The sequence below is a fragment of the Bacillus rossius genome, chromosome 2 (assembly GCF_032445375.1).
Source record: "Bacillus rossius redtenbacheri isolate Brsri chromosome 2, Brsri_v3, whole genome shotgun sequence".
In the NCBI taxonomy this organism is placed as follows: Eukaryota; Metazoa; Arthropoda; class Insecta; order Phasmatodea; family Bacillidae; genus Bacillus; species Bacillus rossius.
In genome coordinates, this window is record NC_086331.1 from 15,568,323 (window position 1) to 15,593,137 (window position 24,815).

Sequence of the window (24,815 nt, forward strand, 5' to 3'; positions counted from 1 at the left end):
GAGGCACCGTTCACAAATATATAGGTCAGTTGCTATAGGAAAAAGGTTTCAGATAAAATAAAAAATAAAAACTCATTTTTTAAAGTGAAACTATCTCAAACAATATTGGAGATATGAAAAAGTGAAAAGAATCTTTTATAGGATTTGTAATGCTCTTTCTTTTTTTATAAAAAACATTTTCTTTTAAGGTTAATCATTTATGAGATATTTCTTTAAAAATCAAAAACAAGTGCCTTTTTTTTTACAATTCTTTCAAGTTTCTGACTCTACCTCACTTCCTATTCATAAGGACTTTTGATTTTAATTCCCCTGGACACTACTAAATATGTGTAAAGTGTAACAAAAATATCGGATTTAATTCGACTACGAGCAAAATTTTAGCATATTTTGATTTGGCTATTCCTTCATTAGAACTATTGCTAGTTTGAAAGCTTTCAACAAACATTTCTGACAAATAATCTCAGTCCTGACATATGACAGTTTATTATTCCTCTGCGTTTTACACGATCATATTTTTACATATTTCACAGACGCTGAAACAAACACGTACATTTTCTAACGAGTCATTGATTTATAAACATCCCTCTATACGTGTCCGTGATTGCACGTGTGTAAGTCGTTTGCTAAAGCTCAACAATGAAATATTTTACATTAGTTAATGTCTCAAAAAGAGTACTTAACCACTTAACATGTTAACCCGAACTAACTCGGGTTATATAAAGTGGTAATTTTATGCTAACCCGAGTATACTCGTGACACAATTCACTTTGCTGTCCTTTGTTATGTATCCCGAATATTTCCGTCGTGTTTCTTCGCTCTTGTAGTTTACTTTTTTCCGTGTAGATTGCGGCACATATCGACTATCTGTGTACAGTTCAAGCTTTGTAACAGAGATGGCAGATCTGTGCGCTTGCCGACACGCAAGATGATAAGCGTGTTCATGAAACGTTCGTAACTTACACATATTTGTTTACAAGGATTTAGTTTATTATTTCCTTGATAGGGTGCACTATCTATTTAGATTTCATTACCTTACCGTGCACAGTGCAGTGATCAGAGACAAACTGATTTTTTGCGAGTTTTGCGTCAGTCAAGTAGACAATTTCTTTCATTACGTATTCGTATTTCATAAATAATTGTATGAATATATCAACTGAATATTTTTATTTTGAGTGAGTTTTGCCATGGGGATTGTCATACTTATTGTGATGTTTTCTTTTGTATTCGGCTACGAATGTAATATGTAATTTGTGAATTTCTTTCAGTGATTTTTATTTTGTTTTGAAATGGAAACAGAACAGTTAGTGGATATTGAAGGATCGGATTTAGAAGATGCTGTAGCAGAAAGTGGAAGTGATACGGTGTACACAAGTTCTGACACTGGTTCTGATAGTTCAGATTCGGAAAGTGACAATGTTCTTCAGTCTGCACGTCAGTGGTGCAAAATCAACACTGTTCTTGCATCACCGGCACCCCCAAACTATGCATTCCATGGTACTCCTGCAGTGAATTTCATAGTAGGTGAGGATGCTGACATACTTTTGTTTTTCCACCAGTTTTTTGACGATGACCTTGTGAAACTTATTACTGACGAGACAAATAGATATGCTAATCAGTGTCAAATGAACTCACCTGGTAATTCAAATCGGGTGTGGCAACCTGTGCAATGTGATGAAATGCGTGTTTTTTTTTGCTCTGAATATTTTGCAAAGTATCATAAAAAAAAACCGAACTGACACAGTACTGGTCAAAAAATCCACTAATTTCGACTCCATTTTTTCCATAATGTATGTCTTCAAGAAGGTTTTTACAGATAAAACAATATTTACATTTTTCCAACAATGAAAACTACAATCCAGACAATCACCCCAGTCCTAAGCTGAATAAAATTTGGCCTGTTTACGACATTCTGGTTGAAAAGTTTCGTAACCTGTGTACGCCTTGTCAGCACATCACAATAGACGAAAGCCTGCTTCTCTATAAGGGCCGTTTGGGATGGGTTCAGTACATTCCTTTGAAAAGAGCCAGGTATGGTATAAAAACGTACCTTCTGTGTGAATCTAAGTCAGGGTATGTCTGGAACTTCATAATTTACACAGGGAAAGGCACTGTGCTTGGGAATGAGTTCACTGATTTACCAGTATCCTCGCAAGTTGTGATGAATCTCATCAAGCCTCTACTCAACAAAGGCTATTGCCTAACAATGGACAATTTTTATAATTCGCCACAGTTAGCCGACTTGTTGATTTCACACAAAACAGACGTCTATGGGACACTGAGACCAACGAGAAAAGATGTCCCCAAGGCCTTGCGAGAGACAAAGTTGCGTAAAGGGGAAATAACCGGGTACCAGCGTGAAAATGTGTGTGTAATGAAATGGAAAGACAAAAAAGATATCTGCTTGATTTCAACTGTACATAACACTGAAATGGTGAAGGTCACAAAAAAAGGCGAAGATAAATTGAAACCAAAAGTGGTAGTTGCTTACAATGATACCATGGGAGGAGAAGATCGTGTAGATCAATATCTGTCAGACTTTACCGTTCCAAGGAAAAGAGGCAAAAAATACTACAGGAAAATTTTTTTCCACCTTCTAGATCTTTCAATGTGGAATTAATTTGTATTGTACAGGAAATCTGGAGGAAGTAAGTCAGCGCTGCAGTATCGGATGGAGCTAGTGAAACTAACCATGGAGAAATGCCACCATCCTGAATACGCAGCCAAACATGGTCGTCCTGGGAAAACACCTCCACCAATAAGGCTAACAGGGTGCCATTTTCCTGAAACATTACCTCCAACAGAGAAAAAGTCTAATCCAACATGACAATGTGGAATGTGCAGTAGAGTGCGTGATGGAAAGGGCAAAAGAATTCGAAGGGAAACAAGATATTTCTGCCCAGACTGTAATGTGCCTCTGTGCATTACTCCTTGTTTTAGAGTGTACCACACTACATCAAATATATAGAATGCTATAGCACGTAGCTTTTACCTAAAACAATAATAGTGTGTGGGTAAGAATTTACTTTTCGCTTTAGACATTTATGCATGTAGGTAATGTTTATTAGATTTGTTTTGATTGTTTTTTATCGTGTTCATAATAAAGTGTATCCATTACTAGCAAAAATATTTTAAAATATAACATTTATTTGTGGATTTCTGTAGCTAGGATATGCATAAAATATAAAGTGTATTACATAAAACTCTATACATGTACTTTATTTGCGTATTATAGAAAGTATTATACATTGGGAACATTTTTATGGGTTTTTTTCCTGACTGTGTGACATATAATGTGTACTTATGTAAACTTTGTTTCATAAATATTATTAATTGTATTGTATAACTTAATGCAAACGTAATTAATTACGCGAAATTAAAATAGATTAACAAAATATGACAAAATATTATATAATTTGCATTTCCGCTGCAAGAAAAACATATTTACGCCGACATAATGACTGCCCTAGTTAACTCGGGATAAAACTCTGGTAAAATTATCGTCCTTCATATTTCATAAACAAACCAATTTTAAAAAAAAAAAAGGCCAACTGTTTTTCGTTACATTTCTAAAGTATTTTTCTATTTTGTAATAAAAAAAAAATGATTTTTTCGGAACAGTTTTTGAAAATGTTAATGGAATGTTAAGTGGTTAATAATGAGATTATTTCACTTAACGTATAAAACGTATACATAACGTATAACTAGGGCCAATAACATAATAGTTTTGTTAAATGTCATTAGATGGCATTGTGCATGTTTAATATCATTAAGAATGTACGGAAGTAAAAGTTACAAAATTTTTATACGCAATGGAAGAGTTTTATATACTGATATTTAGAATGAAATAATTCTTTGAAATTTATTTTGTACTCTGTTTTCTTTTTGTTTTGTTTTTTAAGTTGTTAAGTGATATTGAAATTTATTGTGCCTGCATATACATAATATAAGGTACCTAAATACAGCTGTGGTACATGGGAACTTGCACGATTACAATTTCGCTCAAAATTACTGGGCCTCATTTAGCTAGAGTCTGTTTCACTTAAGATGGCTTTAAATTAAATTTATTGTGACGGCTTAAGTCTTTGGCCGCTGAATATTTTACTGTAAAATAAACAAAAGTTATTAATACATGATTAGCTAGTCTGGATTTAGTATGAACATGTGTTAATTTTGTTTATTGCTTCACAAATTCTTAATGCTTCACATAATTCATATGTCAAAGTCTCAAATTTCGTTGCACGACCTGTCAAAAATGTCAACTACTATGATAGGATGATATTGTGGCTTTTTTTATATTGAAAGTTTTTGTGCATGTAAATAAACTCTACAAACAACTCTAGAATACAGAGAAATGTTTTTCGCAAGAGTTTTATACACCAACTTAACTCAAAGTTACTGGGCTCTCATTATTTCGAAATTATAAAGATGATAAAATAGTACGTATAATCATTTGTTTTTGGTATTTTTATTTTACTTCTACCCATTTTAAAAGATTTTTTGTGTGACTTGTAATGCAATTTAATGCACTGTGTTGTAAAATGCTCCTGAAGGAGAATTTACAAACCAACCTTACTTCTGAAAAGTATAGGTAGTAAATATTTTTAAAATTTTCTATAAACTTTTTTTAGACCTAGCCATGTTAATAGAATATTAATTTATCACTGCAAAATAATATTCACTGCATGTATGCAAACATAAATGAAATGTATGTACATGTTTACTGTTTAGTTATTTCTTTAACATACAATTTTTTTTCTCGATAAAAACGAGTTTCTTGTGATATAGCTTACAAAAGTTTTTATGAATGTATGACTAAGTTCATGCACAGATTTACACTGATCAACCATTTATATAACAGTGTCCGGTATTTTATAATTTCCGCTTTGCATACAATTGGTTGAATTCATATTAAAGTGGATTCTTTGAGGTACTTTAATTAATTTGGTGAATAAAATATTTATTTTATATCCTACTGGACCAATTTTTATTCAAATACAATAATTATTACACCATCTGGAATAAAACACCAATCCATCACTGATTTATGTGGCTGTTTTTAAATAATTGTGTAATATTTCAAGGAATTATCTTTTGTTTTCGGTTCTTTAAACAAAATACATGTGTGTTAAATATATTTACGCATCATTTTGACGAGCATAACCTCCCGCCTTGTGAATGCGCTGGCCCTCCACACAGCAACGGAAACAAAATACAAAAGATTGAGAGAGAGAGAGAGAGAGAGAGAGAGAGAGAGAGAGAGAAAACATGCCCGCGACAAGTGATACTATAGCACTCTAGCATGGGAGACACTAACCACGAGTGTCTTCTTTTCGAAAGCAGAGCTGTCTGGCGGGGGAGCTTCCAACTACCTCAGTTTGGATTCCAAAACCGGCAGAATAAATTGTATCCCCTCGCGACTTCTATATGTTATATATATTCAATGATACAGCTAATGATTCTAAAAAAAAACCAAATTTAGAACTTATAAATGGCATGAAAAATTCTACAAACATTTGTTAACATATTATCTCCAGCATTTTGGTTTAACTTTCTTTAATGTGTGTTGACTTTGAAAACAGTGTATCAGAGACAGCTTGGAAACCCAACCTGAAACTATGCATTAAAGTTTAAGAGGGAGGGGAATATTTGCTATCAAAAAAAAAATCATTTTAATCCTGAAACATGCTAGGTATGAAAATTTTAGAAAATGGGGAGTTTGTGTGCTTTTATAGAGAGAAATAATACAAATAAAATTTATGCGTTATGGTTTGAGTGCGTTAATATTTATTAATTATACCACAAAATCAACTATTATTTCCTTTTTTATTTATTATATATTTGTACGATTCTTCTTTCCAGAAATAATGAGGGCAAACTGAGCTAGGAGGCATACCCACCTACCTGCTCCATTGGTTGTTTGGTTATTTATTTAAAATTAGAAATAATACTGCGGGTAGACCACAGTGACCGCTGTACTCTTTCCCTTTGCACTCTGGCATGCATAGTTGTGCAGATTTGCAGGATGATAACTAAGAGCAGCAGTACACAATTTTATTTCCATGTTTTTGGAAAAGCCTCTTAACTTCAAAACTTAACTTACTGTATTTTTATTTTGTTCAGTAAAAGTATTTAAATATTACATATTCTGACTTTGCAACTACTTATTAAATCATTTGGAATAGTTTGGAAGAACATTTCTTGAATTACTAAAGGGGGAAAAAAAGCACTAACAAAAAACATAACAAATAAGGTACTAATATAGTACTTCTTTCAGATCACAATATTTAATTTGGGCAAGGAAAAATATTTGGTAAATATTGTACGTTGCAGCTTAGTGGAAGTGAGTGAGATATACAAAAACAAATTGTACCTGCATGTAGAAACACCACATTGCTGTCACTGCTTCGAGGAAATAAGTTTAAAAACTACGTGAAACATTGGTTAGGTTAGGTCAGCTACATTAACAACACACAAAATCTTTGTTAAGATTACAATTTACATGTTATTTACGTAGCTGACCTAACCTAATCAACATTTCACTCAAGTTACTATTCGTCTTAATTTCCAGAAGTAGCAACTCTACAACCTTCACAAGTAAAAAACCTTTTGAAACCACACCAAAAAAAAAATGTTACCTATATGCATGGATAAATATAAAATTGATTTAGTTAGCTACTTTAGCCTACTTAGTTATATATATATATATATGTGTGTGTGTGTGTGTGTGTGTGTGACATAAGTATCCCTTACACTGGCATTTTATAAATATAAATAAACTAAACTGACAGCTGTGTAAGTCACATGGTGGCATATAAATAGGTAGGTTATCAGCAAAACATTTGTCTGCATGGAGGTAAGAAATAAGGAAGTGAGTTTGTGAAATCTTTGCTGTGAAATAAAAACGAGAATGACCACACACCCTACTGGTAGCAAAACATAATAATTATTAGCTACAATGTAAATGCAATATGGTCAATTTTTTGTCAGCTATTTGCTGGAAATGATGCGTATGTGTAAGTTTATCTTGCTAATGTAGTAAAATGAAAAATATATGTTGTCTTACAATATAGTAAAATTTGTATTGTTAATATTAAAATGCAATAACTACCTACTTTAGTTGACCAGGTGGGCCCGAAAAACTAATCACTTCCAAATTTAATAGTGTACAGGCAGACTATATCAGTGTTAATTAATCAATTTAGCTATTGCTAAAATTATATGCCCTTCATTTTTATGTAATTTATGCTTCAAGAACATCACATTTACACCAATGTTTCACACATATATTTGGGTTATTAGACATTGTTGAAACCAATATCGGAAAAAATTAATTGACATTTCAGATATCATTAGCTTTGATTTAAATGTAAGGCAATATTAACAGTAAAGTTGTCAGGAATTGACTCGCCTACATAACACTACTACTTCTAAATTATGTACAAAAAGTTTTTTTTAAAGTAATTTTTGGGGGAATAGCAGTTGTCTACACACCAAAAGATTCAGGGCTTATTTCGTTTTTTATATAAAGCTTTCACTTGACTTATTATTCATCTTATTACCAGAAGCTGCTACTAGCCACATTACCAAGTGATAACACCTTCCTTCCTACAGAAATATTAACTATGTGATTAGTATATTACATGATTCTTTTCCATACTTGAATTATTTCATTGCAAGAAAAGTTTTCGTTTGAGCAATTTTAAGTACTCATCCATTACTAGTTTCTCATTTCCAATTATTTTTATCCTATAGTTTATATAGTCTTGAGGTTCTTAAGACCCCAGTTGTAATTGTAAATCTCTCCTTTATGGGATAGTCAAGAGAAACATCATTACAACTATAAAATGCTACTTTTAGTCATTTTTATCCTTAGAAGAGACAATAAATTAATAAATGTTTACCCACAATTTCTAAAATGTATATGGTCATCAACTATTGATTTCAGAAAACTATGTAACATTTAAAAATAATTTTCTTTCTGGGAAACAGCCTACTACTTTTTGTCAATACTTTTATTAGTTTCCCTAATTTACTGACAAAAGTAGCAGTAACCAATCAATGCTGACGACCCCTCACCCCCTTCCACAATGCATTCAAAAAATAATCTTTAAGTTGAAAAAATAATTCTTCCTTATAAAATATAATTGCAAATGTTACCAGCACCAACCAATAGCCAAAACATCTTCCTATAAGTTAAGCCTCACTATTATTGACAAATATATAACTTGTACCATTAAATTTTGCTGTTTTTAGTACAGCAAGTAAGCTGATGGCACATGTATTCAGAAACAATTTGATGAAATTTAAAATTGGGTGAAATTACATAAAGTCAACAGGAAAACAAAAGTATTGAAGAAACAACTATGATTAACAAAAACCTATTACTCGTGTAAATTTCGTAGTTGCGACTACGAAAAGCAATGTACACTCTTCCGACAAAATACTTGATATAATAATGAACTCATGCATCAAATATTATTTCAGTCTACCTTTAGTTAACCTGTTTGTACAACCATAAGCACATTATGACATTTTTATAATCCTCATCAATTTATTCCTTTCGAGCCATTAAACGAAGGTTGTGACCGCCTTTTGTTTGGCTCATGTGGATGCGTATGTCCTAAAATACAAACTGACTTCAGAATCTATACCAGAAAACCACTCCTTAACTTCTTAAAACCATGGGTGTGTGCTACCCTTCAAAAATGAAGATTACCATCAGGTCTTATTTAAATATCCAAACAAATATATTCTTTTATAAACAACTAGCTGCCCGACCCGGCTTTGCACGGCTATACTAATGGAAAAAAATTAAGCCACATCTCCCATTTACAGTAATGATAAATAAAAAAAAATTCAGTGAAAATTTATTACAATGCTGTATAATGTACCGGAGAGAAAATGAATAGCACCGATGGTTTCCCGACTCGTGCACGCAACGTACAACTGATGTACCCGTACTTCGCTACGGCAGTCTACAGGCAGATCACTCTTGCGCCACTCATTATACATGCCCCTCCTTGTGGGTACGCCACTGCCGCGCGATGCCCGTTGCCATGGAGACGCAGAAGGCATGAACAATGCAAAATCCTGTTCTCATGCTGACAAAGTACCCACTGTTGCCTGGTTTTAACCACCCATGGGATCTAATTTTCGGAAAATGTCATCCTGCGTAACATAAGGAACATTACTGTGAAATATAAATACTTGAAAAAAAGGGCAATAAAAAAAACAAATTAATCACAGAGAGAGGGAAAAAAACAATAGTTTAGGTTTGCGATTTAAAGTGATAAAAAGTATTTAAATACTAATTGAACTCTTATGAGGGTACTGATTGCTTTGTTGTTAATATCACACAGGTGTTTTTTACTTGTATGGGAAAATTAAGAATGATAAGGCATCTAGTGCGTGGCAACAATGTTAATAGGCAATAGGAAATAAACTTCTATGCGCCTGCGGCATTGTCAACACACACTTCGTACGTGTACAAATGTTGTATCTAACCCCCTCCAATGCATTTGATTCTAAATTGGACTTTTAGTAAGGATCCCTAATGTTATTGATAATATAATATAGCCTATAGCCTTCCTCGATAAATGTACTATCCAAAACTGAAATAATTTTTTAAATCGGACCAGTGGTTCCTGAGATTAGCGCGTTCAAACAAACAAACAAGCAAAAAAACTCTTCAGCTTTATAATATTAGTATAAATAATAACTTTCTATATATTTTGATATATATTGATGGGCTACTTGTCCATCAATTTTTCTGATATGTCAAATGATTATGTACATGATATTTGTGTTTCTTCATTCATTTCTGGTATTTGTATTGTCTGGCCTAGTTTAAATGCCTTATGTAGGCCTACTTCAGTATTTATCACGTGTCTTGTCTGTTGTAGTCATTGCAGGTATGTAGTGCCTACTTGTGTGTGGTGCCTATCTGCGGGTAGCGTCTACAGGTTTCAGTGCTTTCCCTGCAGATAGTACCTTCCTGCAGCTAGTGCCTACCTGAGAGCGGTGCTTGCCTACGATCAGTGCCTACCTGAGAGAGGTGCTTGCCTACTCTCAGTGCCTATCTGAGAGCAATGCTTGCCTACTCTCAGTGCCTACCTGAGAGAGGTGCTTGCCTACTCTCAGTGCCTACCTGAGAGCGGTGCGATCCTACTCTCAGTGCCTACCTGAGAGAGGTGCTTGCCTACTCTCAGTGCCTATCTGAGAGCAATGCTTGCCTACTCTCAGTGTCTACCTGAGAGCGGTGCTTGCCTACGATCAGTGCCTACCTGAGAGCAGTGCTTGCCTACTCTCAGTGCCTATCTGAGAGCAATGCTTGCCTACTCTCAGTGTCTACCTGAGAGCGGTGCTTGCCTACGATCAGTGCCTACCTGAGAGCAGTGCTTGCCTACTCTCAGTGCCTACCTGAGAGCAGTGCTTGCCTACGATCAGTGCCTACCTGAGAGAGGTGCTTGCCTACTCTCAGTGCCTATATGAGAGCAATGCTTGCCTACTCTCAGTGCCTACCTGAGAGAGGTGCTTGCCTACTCTCAGTGCCTATCTGAGAGAGGTGCTTGCCTACTCTCAGTGCCTATATGAGAGCAGTGCTTGCCTACTCTCAGTGCCTACCTGAGAGCAGTGCTTGCCTACGATCAGTGCCTACCTGAGAGAGGTGCTTGCCTACTCTCAGTGCCTATATGAGAGCAATGCTTGCCTACTCTCAGTGTCTACCTGAGAGCAGTGCTTGCCTACTCTCAGTGCCTACCTGAGAGCAGTGCTTGCCTACGATCAGTGCCTACCTGAGAGAGGTGCTTGCCTACTCTCAGTGCCTATCTGAGAGCAATGCTTGCCTACTCTCAGTGCCTACCTGAGAGGTGCTTGCCTACTCTCAGTGCCTATCTGAAAGTGATGCTTGCCTACTCTCAGTTCCTACCTGAGAGCGGTGCTTGCCTACTCTCAGTTCCTACCTGAGAGCGGTGTAACCGTGGTGCTGTGCTCAAAACAAAACCATAATTATTGATAATAAATGTCCGGTGGAAGCGTCAGGCTAATTATCTAAAAGAACTTGCCAGAGGGGCACAGCCCACTTACAAACACAATTTAAAATTAACCTCCCTGACAGTAGGAAAGGTTACGTGGATTGTGGTTTCAAGTAGCAGCAAATGAAAACACTTGTATGGTTTGGTTTTATTAGAGGCTTTTACTGTTGATTAGTAGTTTAGTATCTTTTCATTGATAGGTTTCTTACATTATAAAATATCTTACGGCATTACAGCCATTACAAACAAAACTGCTAACAATGTCAGATTCTTATTTTTGATACATTACATTGAGTAACTAACGAATAAAAAAAGAAGAAAGAGGGGCCGGGGGGGGACACCATTTCATACTATGCTAAGTTCAACTGTTTAGGAACATTGAGCTCGCAGGCTCATAAAACAAATATATGTGTTTAAAATACAATATTTTATAATAATATGGAAAACATCCTAAAACTGGCGGAGTTATAAACTGTTCTTCACTTCTTTTTGAGGGGTGCCGAAAGATGGAGGGAGACTCCGTTATAGAGGCTCACGAGTTACATGTTGAGGTGCAAAATGTGGCGCCGGAACTGGGCCGCCATCTTGAACTGGTCTGGGGTCCTTGAAGTACTCTGGGATTCTGGAACCCTCTGGGATTCTGGAACCCTGCCTGTAACCAATAATCCACCTGGATTAGCTTGGTTAGCAGGCAGTTTATGACGGGCGAAGTTAAGCCCAAAAAAAAGGCAACCTAACAGGTTTGTGTGGGACGAAGTGCAGCTTACCTTAGCTGGCAGGGTGAAGTAGGTAGTGGCTGTCCCTGGGGGTGATCCGGGGATGCGCGGCACGGGAGCTCGCGGTAGCCATAGAAGAAATAGTTATGGCGAAAACCAAAAAAAAAAAACTAAAGTTAAACTTAGCTATTTGGGCAGCTATTAAGAAAAACTAAAAAAATCTAGGCGACATGGCCTGGCTCAGAAGCAACTACATTATTGCCGAAAGCGGATCACGATAGCTGCTGGTCGTTACTGCGACCTGTTGCAAAGATGCGCGCTGGACGAGAGCTGCCCTCAAAATCCCTGAAAATGGCGCCGGGACGCTAACTTAAACTTTAGTCCGGTCGTCTGTTCCTCTGGAGGAGGGGATCGGGAAACCCGAAGTGCTCCGAAGGGCTCCGAAAAAAAAAAAAAAAAAAAAAAAAGGGCTCCAGCGACCTATCGACTGAGTGTGAGGTCGACTGTTTCTCCTGGAGGGGATAGGGTGGTCAGTAGTGTGCTCTCGCTCTCAGCTGGTTCGTCCTTTCGCCGATAGATGGTGTGGGCATGCAGGTCGGAAACTCGCAGAGACCATCGCGGCACTTGATGGCCGCCATTTTGCAAGTGGGGGGGGGGGGGGGATTTTGGCCTTGAGAGGGGTCGTTGCTGCGGCTGGCCGATGACCGCTGTGGACCAGGATGGGGTGGGGGGTATGTCCGGTGAATGACCTGCCCTGGGAGAATTCGCCGGCCAGACGTCGGGACGTGCGGCGGAACTTGAAAAAAGGACACCAAAACGTGTTAGAGACCGCAAACTTCAGCACACCTCCGAGAAGGGGTGGGGGTGACCATGGGAAGCTTAGGGCGGCTACTTTCGTCACGCGTAGCGCTAAACTCGTGACGAAACGCGACGGCCAGTGGATACCGTTGCTGATGATAGTCCTGTAGTCGGCTAGACCCAGCAAATTTGGTGGGAAACGGTGGTGAGAGCACTATGCTGCTCAACAAGGTAACCTGCCGGTACACTTGACCGAACAAGTTTGGATGGGGCGAAAGCGTAAAATTAAAGTTATAAAAAAATTTAAAATTTTGTAAAACCAAAAAAATAAAAAAAATCGTGCCTAAAGTAGCACTGATTCGGCACATACTCCCCCGCTTGAATGCGGAGCATATAGGGAAAAAAATAAACTTACACTTCTTAGTAAAACTAGTACCAGGTTCGCCTGTATCTTACTACTTATAAAAAAAATATTTTGATAAAATGGAAGGTGTATATAATTATTTAAATTACCCTTAACGGTGAATGATGTCATGAGGAAAGTTGATCTCAGATGTTGGGAATGGTGTCACGTGACAAAAACTCTAAATATGGGCTCTGTGAGGCGGGCCTAAAACACTGGGCCGGAACCGGAACTTGGTCAGTCGGGTGCCAGTTATGAAGGTGGGGATTTGTGTACCCCTGAAAATAATGAAAGTGGGCATGTAAACCCCTGTACAATAGTCTTTCCATAAGAAGCCGAAGGCATTGGGACTTAGCCCTGCACAGTCAGGCGATGGAGAAGACAGTCAAATTTGCTGCTTGCCCGAAGGCGAAACAGAGCCTCAGTCCCGGAGTGACACAGGACCTAAGGGTGGAATTCCCTTGGTGGAATTTTAAATGATTGGGGATGAAAAACCTCAACAGATCAACAATCCGTAGGAAAGAATGAATTTAAAAATATTAAATATTCGACAAATTAAGAAATTTCAGCGCATACCACTCTGATGTTTATTATTATTAACTAATATTTATTATTTAAAGTATTCTGAAAAAAAAACGACAAATTAACGACTCTTCGCACTCAAATTTAAATTATTTAAAGAAATGTAAAATTCAATAAACCAACAATTATAAATCAAAAAGGGATAAATTATAATGGAGCGGTTAGATCTTCCATGACTGCTGATAGACTTCGCACTGCCTGAGAGGGGGTTTGAACATAGGCCGTCCAAAGATGAGTGGTGGGAATGTAACCCAAAGAACACTCGAAAATGGTCATGAGATATTTCACTCAGAGGACCTTGGTCATGGCTCGTTGGCTCAGAGGACCCTAACTTTTGCGCCGCTCGTTGGCTAGCTTGACCTAGCTCCTATTTTAGAAAAACACATAAAAGAAACCAGTTTGCCGTCTGGAAGTCACGTCGCTCTTACTTAAATAAACAATCTCATCGATAACGATGTAAAAGAAATCCAACTTTGGGGTAGAATGCAAAAGAAAAAAGAAAAATGGCTAGATGTGACAGCTTCAGTGCTCAGACTCTATGTACGTCACTGTACATCACATTTACGTGCAAGGGAAAATAAAGAAATAAACATGTACAAGTATTAACGCAAAATCAGTACAAAAAAACACTACAAACATATTCTTGCTTACTTTACGAATTATGGTTATTAAAAAAAAGGAACGTAATCAGAAATTAAATATATGAAATCGTGGAACAAGATTCATGAAGATTCAAAAAATATCAGAGAGGTATTTCTGAGTAAAAAAAATTAAAACTATTTACGTCAAGTAGCTTGTTAAAGACTGAACTTACGTATGTAAAAATTAAAAATTAAAATATCTTAAATTACCTAGCTTGTGCTAGTCTAGAAACGGGATGCTCAAACATACCCAAATTAATTAAGTGGACCTCTCGTTGGGGGTTGAAAGTATTTCACTACTCTCGGTGATTACCTTAAATATTAAAATGAGACTAGTCACCTCGTAGCTGCTTAATTTCTGGGGAATACGTATTTTAATATGATTGATTTTATTATTATTAATGAGCTAAAAGAAAAGATAAAAAAAAATATGTCTGTTGCCCTACTACTTGTAATAAAGCAGAATTAATTCCATGACCTTTGACTGTAACACTTTAGTCCAAGACAAGATTAATAATTAAATAGAGTCCATTTAAACTTGGTTTGAATTATTTAAAATAAATCCTTAAAATCATTTAATAAATAAAAAAAATTAAATTTACAGCTTAACCTTAAAGTACCTGTAAGCTTACAACTATTTATGTCTTTGCTATATTAATGAAATGAAATTCATCCTGTTGATCTCAGATATTGGATATCGTGTAGGAACACAAAATGGGCTCTGTGAGGGAGGCCGAAAAGCACTGAGGCCGAAACAAGGGAAATGCGTCCTTGAGCACTCAGTGACTAATGGGGATTGTAACCCCTGTAAATGGGTATGGTAACCCGTAACTTACAAACTAAATTTGGGAATATAACCCCTGTACATAATTGTTTCGCTGTCCATAAGAAGTCGAAGGCATTGAGTCATAGCTCTGCACAATCTGACGATGGATCAGACGAATGATATGAATTTATGACTTGCTTAAAAGGCGAAGTACACCTCGGTCCCGGATACCTACATTTCTTAACTCACACAGGCTCAATATGTTCAAGCTCTGACGGTTGATCAGACCATCAGGCTGAAGCAGAGAGACCTACGAGGGAATTTCACCCCTGAGTTAGTTCGGGTTTGAAACCCGAAAGATCAACAAATTTGGATGAAAAATGGATAATGAAAAAAATTTAGATGTTTAAAATTACATAGCTGTACACCACCTTATAAAGGAAATGAACACCGATCCAAAAAAAATATAAAAGTTAATAAATTGTTTACTCAAAATTCATAATTACAAAAATATTATTTATCCTTTACCTTGCATTCTTAGATTAATTGGTAAATTTCTCATAGAAAACTCGACGTTAAAAAAGGTATAGTACTCTATCTTACAATAAATTCCTCACCTCATGGCTAGCGTAAAAGGTATTGGGGATTCAACCCGTGTATATAAACAATTTAATTCAGGCCCTTTCCTTAAAGGCATGAGTGATTGCACCTCTCTTTGGGTGATCACGAAATAAATCTAAACAAAAGCTAGGCACATGGGTGTGTATGGTGACACAATGAAATGGTACGTCGACGTATATTCACGTTGCTGGTGAACGATGCAATAGGGTTAGAGTACTTGTTAAAATTACTTATGAGCATATTCTTATTTTATATTACGTAATGAATGGACCCTTTATACATTTATTTTATGTAATATTAAAATACTTAATCGTTAATTTTAAGATACTTAGAAATAGTAAACAATGGAAGGTTCTTAACATTAGCTAAAACAAAATGTTTATATTATATTATTTGTATTTTTTATATTATTATAAGTTATATAAATATGTTATGTTATATTTTACGTTTCCTTAGATTAAGAAAATACTTTGCTGCTAAAATTAATGCAGTATAGATTATTTATAGTGCTTGATTTGTGACATAAAAATTATATTATTATTAGGACATACAAAGCATGGGTAGTTTGTTTACAAAATAAGTGTTACGTGGGTGGAGTAGAGAAGAGTTCCGCGCGGTTGGCGGCCCTGCCATGTGGTGAAGAGATAACATGTTGGCGCGCGCAAGGCGCCGAGAGACAAAACAAAAAATACCACGATGTCCGAAAGGACTTCTATTATCTGTTTTTCACAAAGATTGCCTGGTTTGCAGGCGGATGTGTTATAAAAAAAAACACAGATAAAGGGAGGAATTTAGAAAAACTCAGGGCACTGTCGGCCGCGAGTAACAAACTAGATTGCAACGCATTGTTACGCTGCCGGACACGGGTCAACGGCATGACCTTGTCTCCACCAGCCGGTGAGGCGTGGAGGGGAGGGGTGAAGTGGTGACAGGGAGAATGACACGCGCGCTGATAAAGCACGCTGCCCCCACGGACGTAGCGCCGACGGGAGGAGGCCGCGCGGTGTCTCACCGCGCGCAAACACAGTCACAGCGGGACGTAAAATACGAGAGAATTTTAATTTAACTCACTTTGGGTGAATCAGATTGGGTGCCAGTTTTAGGACTTACAATAATACTATATAACGAAAATCTTAGTGACAAACAAAAAAAATATTTATACCAAATAAATTTAAAGCATTCTCATAAATCAAACCAAAATAGAGTTAACAATTTAAGAGTAACCATATCACACAAACTGCTACCACATTGTAACCGTAACCATGCTCTGCTACCAATTTGGAACCGTGGTGCTGTGCTCAAAACAAAACCATAATTATTGATAATAAATGTCCGGTGGAAGCGTCAGGCTAATTATCTAAAAGAACTTGCCAGAGGGGCACAGCCCACTTACAAACACAATTTAAAATTAACCTCCCTGACAGTAGGAAAGGTTACGTGGATTGTGGTTTCAAGTAGCAGCAAATGAAAACACTCGTATGGTTTGGTTTTATTAGAGGCTTTTACTGTTGATTAGTAGTTTAGTATCTTTTCATTGATAGGTTTCTTACATTATAAAATATCTTACGGCATTACAGCCATTACAAACAAAACTGCTAACAATGTCAGATTCTTATTTTTGATACATTACATTGAGTAACTAACGAATAAAAAAAGAAGAAAGAGGGGCCGGGGGGGGACACCATTTCATACTATGCTAAGTTCAACTGTTTAGGAACATTGAGCTCGCAGGCTCATAAAACAAATATATGTGTTTAAAATACAATATTTTATAATAATATGGAAAACATCCTAAAACTGGCGGAGTTATAAACTGTTCTTCACTTCTTTTTGAGGGGTGCCGAAAGATGGAGGGAGACTCCGTTATAGAGGCTCACGAGTTACATGTTGAGGTGCAAAATGTGGCGCCGGAACTGGGCCGCCATCTTGAACTGGTCTGGGGTCCTTGAAGTACTCTGGGATTCTGGAACCCTCTGGGATTCTGGAACCCTGCCTGTAACCAATAATCCACCTGGATTAGCTTGGTTAGCAGGCAGTTTATGACGGGCGAAGTTAAGCCCAAAAAAAAGGCAACCTAACAGGTTTGTGTGGGACGAAGTGCAGCTTACCTTAGCTGGCAGGGTGAAGTAGGTAGTGGCTGTCCCTGGGGGTGATCCGGGGATGCGCGGCACGGGAGCTCGCGGTAGCCATAGAAGAAATAGTTATGGCGAAAACCAAAAAAAAAAAACTAAAGTTAAACTTAGCTATTTGGGCAGCTATTAAGAAAAACTAAAAAAATCTAGGCGACATGGCCTGGCTCAGAAGCAACTACATTATTGCCGAAAGCGGATCACGATAGCTGCTGGTCGTTACTGCGACCTGTTGCAAAGATGAGCGCTGGACGAGAGCTGCCCTCAAAATCCCTGAAAATGGCGCCGGGACGCTAACTTAAACTTTAGTCCGGTCGTCTGTTCCTCTGGAGGAGGGGATCGGGAAACCCGAAGTGCTCCGAAGGGCTCCGAAAAAAAAAAAAAAAAAAAAAAAAGGGCTCCAGCGACCTATCGACTGAGTGTGAGGTCGACTGTTTCTCCTGGAGGGGATAGGGTGGTCAGTAGTGTGCTCTCGCTCTCAGCTGGTTCGTCCTTTCGCCGATAGATGGTGTGGGCATGCAGGTCGGAAACTCGCAGAGACCATCGCGGCACTTGATGGCCGCCATTTTGCAAGTGGGGGGGGGGGGGGGGATTTTGGCCTTGAGAGGGGTCGTTGCTGCGGCTGGCCGATGACCGCTGTGGACCAGGATGGGGTGGGGGGTATGTCCGGTGAATGACCTGCCCTGGGAGAATTCGCCGGCCAGACGTCGGGACGTGCGGCGGAACTTGAAAAAAGGACACCAAAACGTGTTAGAGACCGCAAACTTCAGCACACCTCCGAGAAGGGGTGGGGGTGACCATGGGAAGCTTAGGGCGGCTACTTTCGTCACGCGTAGCGCTAAACTCGTGACGAAACGCGACGGCCAGTGGATACCGTTGCTGATGATAGTCCTGTAGTCGGCTAGACCCAGCAAATTTGGTGGGAAACGGTGGTGAGAGCACTATGCTGCTCAACAAGGTAACCTTCCGGTACACTTGACCGAACAAGTTTGGATGGGGCGAAAGCGTAAAATTAAAGTTATAAAAAAATTTAAAATTTTGTAAAACCAAAAAAATAAAAAAAATCGTGCCTAAAGTAGCACTGATTCGGCACAGCGGTGCTTGCCTACTCTCAGTGCCTATACAGTCCTTCGTATCAAAAGTCCCCCAACTGTTGGTGGGCATGTAACAAACACAAATAAATAATAACAGAACCAAAATTGTCAAAGAGAGGCACCTTATCCTGAATACAATGTGAACAAAACTATCAAAAAACTCACATGTAGAATATGATGTAGCTGATTGGCGGCTGCTACCGCTGCATCGGTACCCGCATGGCCATCAAACATGGAGAAGTACGTGTACGGCAAGTGTGATGCTGCACTCTCTTGCTCCGTTTCGAACGATAACTTCAGTGTCGGGGCACCATGCATTAGTGAGTGCTTGTCCCTGTGTCCTGGACGCTGGATAACTCCTTGCGACATGCTCGCTTGATCTTCGTTCCATTCTGATTTCCCAGCATTCACTGCCCTGTTACAAAAACATAAAATCATGTTAAAAGTTATTGCCATGCCAACAAAAAAAAATTATAATGGCAAAGTGATTTACCTTGAAACTCACTATGTAATTTCATAAATATTTCTTGTAAAAATATATTTAACACTATTAAAAACTTATAAAACACCATAAATTTTATAACTGCTGTGAAATTATAAACATATTGGGGAGATTTTTTGATAAGGCTACATATGATAAACTTCTTTGTGCATCTATAGAAAATCACTTCTTGAAATCTTAAGAAGTCTTGCTTTTAAACTTTTAAAAAAGTATGCATAGCTTATACATTGTTCACAGAAATATATAAATGTATAATGTGTATGTAAGTCCAAAAACCACTCTTAATTCTTAACATATTTCAGGTAAACTAAAAAGAAATGTTCTTTCTTTAAGTTTTCAATTAGTCTTAGCTGATAGGTACTACTATTTATTTAGGACTAAAAAATAAAAATTGGCCTACATGAAAATAACGGCGGAATGTCTAATTTGGACATGACTCCGGAATATGTTCATTGAAATGTAGTTGTTATGTGTCCTTTACCGATGCAGTCTTAACCAATGAATCAATTTCACGGCTGCAATCAGTGATAAACTAGCCATTAAAGGATATCCAAATTATTTTCACACTATCACTAACTGGTGTACAAGAAATACTTTTCCAGCAGTCATTTGTTTGCATTTACACATTTTTTACACTTTATTTCCAGGATATTTTTAATTTTTACACGTTGAATTTAGTCATTTGACAGTAGTAGGTAAACATAAAAGAGTGAGTAATTAGTTTTATTTTTGAGTATGATGTAAATGGGAGTGTTTGATTTATGCCATGTTTGATGTGTGTAATTGTTGTGATTCATGTGCAGAGGAATTGTGCCATCCGTATAAACACATTGCAGCCATTCCATGCTAAAATGAGCCTAAGTACTATTTTGTAAATTTGAACATTTTTTGTTATATACTACAGAACACAAGTCTTCAGTATTTGTATTTTACATACAAAAAGTTTTAGCAGCATTAGTAATTTTGTATATGTTTATTTTCTTAAGGAAACCATCAGCTGTGTGTATGTTGACCACCTGAATAAAAGTGGGCAAAATTTGGCAGCCTTGCTTTTTCCCTCCTTTTCTACAGTCCTGTGAAGTGGTTAGTGTTTTGTAAAGAAGAAGTGTTGTTCCACATATTTGTACTGAATGCTGAAAGCAGGTAATGTTATATCAATAATTAGAGCATTGTGAAGTGTTATCATTTCCAATTGTCACACCTGTCCATGAAAGTAATCTGAAGTTTACTTTATTATGCAATATGAAATTGAACATGTAGTGTAAGTTCTTTATAAGTGAGGTTAGGTTGCTTATTAATTTGCCTGCAAGTAAGATACACTTATTCAGTTTTTGAAATACAGAAATAATTGATAGAAAATTGTCACACCCGTCCTTTCAAATTGTTGCAGGTGCCACAAAAGATAATTATTCCATACAAAGAATCTGTTTCAGTGTATTAATACAAATTTCATGTATTATGTACACTATTTATGAATTATTTAAAACAATGTGGATGGTTAGAAGGTTAAAATTAAATAATTTTTGTTTTATTATTCCAGATATGAATAAAGAAACAGATAAGTGGAGAGTTTCAAAACAAAAATGGAGACAAAAATTAAATGAAGATGCAGAACGAAAACAGGCACACTTATTAAAGGAAAGAGTGAGAGATAAGAAAAGGCGGGAAGTTAAGAATGTTTGTTTATGTCAAGACAAGAACAAATTGAAATTGAAGAGACTGAAGGATGCTGAAAGACAAAGAAGGCATAAGCAAAATAGACTGCAAAGTGTCAAAAATGTGTCTCAGCTTGGGTCTTACAAATGTGTCCAGTCACTCGGCAAGGCTGTTAAAAGAGTGAAAAAGGTGCTACCGACAAGCCCCAGTAAAAAACAAGCAGTTGTGAAAAAACTCTTCACAGAATTATCAAATGTCCAAAATGCTGTTTTCAAAGTGACACCGATCCCAAAAAAGCCATGGAACAAAACATCAGATGAAACTAAAGAAAAGGTAGTCCAATTTTACAACAGAGATGACATCAGTTATCAGTAAAGAGAGACTGTAAATCCGTCAAGAACCCCAAGACAGGAGTACGAGAACTAAAACAAAAACGTTACATGATCATGATGGTGAAAGAAGCCTACTCTCTATTTCAAGATGAATACCTACAAGTTCAACTAAAAGTGTCAAAGTTTTACGAACTCAGACCATCGTATGTACTTGCATCCTCTGAAATGCCACATAACGTATGTGTCTGCAGATACCATGCAAACTTTACATATATTGTGACAGCACTGCAACGAAATATTAACGGCTTTCCAGCAGATACAACAGAACTGCTCAACAAACTCTGTTGTGATGTAAATTGTGAGAAATGTATGACAGACTTTTGTAATAATTGTGTTGGCGAAATTCAGAGTTTTATGCCCGAAGACTGTGATTACGACAAACACATCACATGGACATAGTGGAAAGATGTAGATTGTCGGCCGAAACTTATAGAAATGGAAGGTTCTGTTGAAGATACCTACTTCACAACAAATATGCCGTCTGGGTTTTCCTCAAGGAAATTATCAAGAATCTGAAAGAAGAGTTCACATCCATGCAAGAAATTTCAATATCTTCTGATGGTTGCGCCGCACAATTTAAGAACGAATACAATATTTCAAATTTGTGTTTTTTAAAGAATGATTTTCATGTAGATGGGGATTGGAATTTTTTTGCAACTTCCCATGGAAAAGGAGCGGTAGATGGTGTAGGTGGGTTAGTAAAAAGGATTGTTTGGCTAGAAGTGAAGGCAAGACGTGTAGTGATAAATACAGCTGAAGATTTGTATCACTGTGCAACAAAGAATGCAAAAGGTGTAAAAGTTCTGTTCGTATCTTGTGAAATTATTTCTCAACACAAGAAATTTCTGGATGATGGATGGGAAACGGTACAACCAATTCAAGGTTTACAGTCAAAACATTTTTTCAGATCTTTGGATAAATCCACCGTTGTAGTTGGTCGTACAGCTGACTCTGAGTATGATACGTATGTTATTTTCAGTTTGGCAACAAAACATAGGCTGCACTATAAAGATGCATACTCTGAATCAGATGAAGATCAGTACACAACATGCAACACTTTTGCCTGCAAATGCTGAAAATGTGAAGCAGGGAAGTTACGTACTTGTTGAATTTGTGAGTGGAAGTGTAAAGAAGGAGTTTAAATACAGATACGCTGCAATTTGTCAGGGTGAAACTGAAGAAGATGGTGAAGTGAAAGTAATGTGTTTGAGAGTGTGTGATAGAGTAAAGGCCCAGATTTTCAGAATCGATGAAAGTGATATATTTATGTTCAATTTGAGCAAATCATTGGTATTCTTCCAGAACCAACCATTAAACTTACTGGAGATAGGTTGTATTATGAGTTTCCTACAATTGTTGATGTCCGTGAAAAAATCTGAATGAACACAAAAATATATATTTTTTTAAAAAAACTTTAATTAGTAGCATTTTTAGTAACATGCATGACTTGTGGGTTTGCTTCCTAGCTGACCCAAGGAAAATTTTCCTCCTTAAAAAAAATACATCATGTAGATTTGTCAGTAAAATTCACAATGTCACACCCGTCTTTAGATGAAGTGTCACGCCCATCCTATGGATTTGGCTTCAAAATATAACAAATCTTGAATTAAACAACTTCTTCTATTCAGATATATTATTTACGACTAGTCATTATTTAGTAAAAAAAAAATAATCCTCAAACTTTATCCAATTCACAGATTTTTCTTGATATGAGCCTGTTTCTTAATTGCAAGTGCATGCTTTGTCACACCCGTCCTCAGACTTTAAATGTTTGATTACTATTGTAAATATTGAAATTGTGCAACTATACTAAAGGGAATTAAATATAATTTTGTGTTTTACACAGCCACACTATTATTTAAGATTTTGACTAATATGTGAATACATATTTCACATGAAACTGCCAAACAGCATCATTCAAATGTCACACCCGTCCGCTTGGAATGGCTGATTGGCAGTAATTACTTTTAAAAATAAAATAGTGCTTCTTAATGGTTATTACATGTCTATTATATTAGGCCTATATTTAAGAAAATGACACAGTTCAGGTGTTTTAAATATCTATAAATATTTTTTTTTTGTTGCAGTTAATATATTAATATAAATTATTTGTGTTGCTGACTTTGATGATTTTCATTGACAAGTATTCAGAGAGTTTGTGGCAATCAGTGGTCTGCATAATTATTATTTAACATTGCATTTATTGTGATAATTTGTGTGATTTTAGATACTATTGTTTTTTTCATGGAATTATTGATGCTATGCATACTATTATTCAATGAATGGTATTGTTTAAAGGATGAATGCTGTGTTGTCTAAGGACCCCAGGTGAGGTGAGATTTTTAAGCATCTTTTTATTGTATGTTATATTGCTGTTGGCTAAGTGATTCCATTTCTAGGTGAACATAACAGTAAAGAATTGGTTTGGTTTGATTAGTAAAATAAATTGTAAATAATGAGGACAGGAGCACATCAAAACAAAGGCAAACAAAAAATTTGAAAATGAATTTTTTTATATCCTTACCTTCTTCGTAATCACTGTGAAAAATATTGCAAAATTTCTATTATTTCATTAGCCACAGCAGAATTATTTTACAGTACCGTAAAACCGTCTTTACCCGGACATATTTTTATGGTTTTTGGGTCATAGGTAGGTTATAGGTTAAGATATTCAAATATAACCTTTAACATTAAATTAAGACTGTTTCATTCATTACATCCCACCCTTATTTAACCTTTTTAAATGTTACATAACAGAAAAAATAAACAAAAGTGTCTGCATCAACCATTTAAAACGGCGTTAACCTGGACACTAACATAAATAACATTACAAACAAAAAACTAACCTTCTACGTCCGCACTCGGACACGCTGATATGTAAAGCAAGCTTTATTTCAATTTTTATGGGTTTCAGGCTGATGTTTATGATATGAGGGAGGGAGTAAGGGAGCATAGAGTAATAAATGCCAGTTTGTACCATACATAAAAATCAAATTATAATGGATATTAAAAAAAAACATAATGTTAGGAAACAACTAAAACCGCAGTTTTAATTGACAACATAGCCATCAAAAGAGTATTTAGATTCTAAGCACAAAATGCGGACATTCTTGTAGTTAAAAGCTGGCAGTCCAAGATGACGCTCAGCTTGATCGTAATCGATGACACTTTTGTCCTCCAGCTCCGCCCACTTAAAAATGAACTATTTTATGTCCATGTTTCAAGCAATTTGCACGAGTTCTTCAGGAAAAATTTCTTCCACCAGCCACAGAGTATTTTACACTTCTTTTGCCAGAAAATTTCACCAACCAGTCCCCAACACTTGGATCCTTGAAGACAAGTTCGCCATCAGAACGTCCTTCAATGTCAAATAAATGGAACTCGTCAGAAGAATCTTTCAGTGAGAAGTGCCCCTCCTCACTAGATGAAGACAGTTCCCTCAGCCGCTTTTGAATCTTCTTCCCCTCCTTGTTTGGCTTTGC

The 24,815-nt window shown here is 36.7% G+C and overlaps 1 protein-coding gene across 1 annotated transcript in view; it reads right to left on the minus strand.

Annotated features, from left to right (window-relative positions):
• The window catches only part of LOC134529132 (protein phosphatase 1H), a 70,378-nt gene that overhangs the window by 40,073 nt on the left and 5,490 nt on the right, over positions 1-24,815 (minus strand). Inside the window, exon 2 of the mRNA XM_063362901.1 lies at positions 18,949-19,198. Coding sequence (XP_063218971.1) covers positions 18,949-19,198 — 250 coding nt within the window. The remainder of the gene's footprint in view (positions 1-18,948; positions 19,199-24,815) is intronic.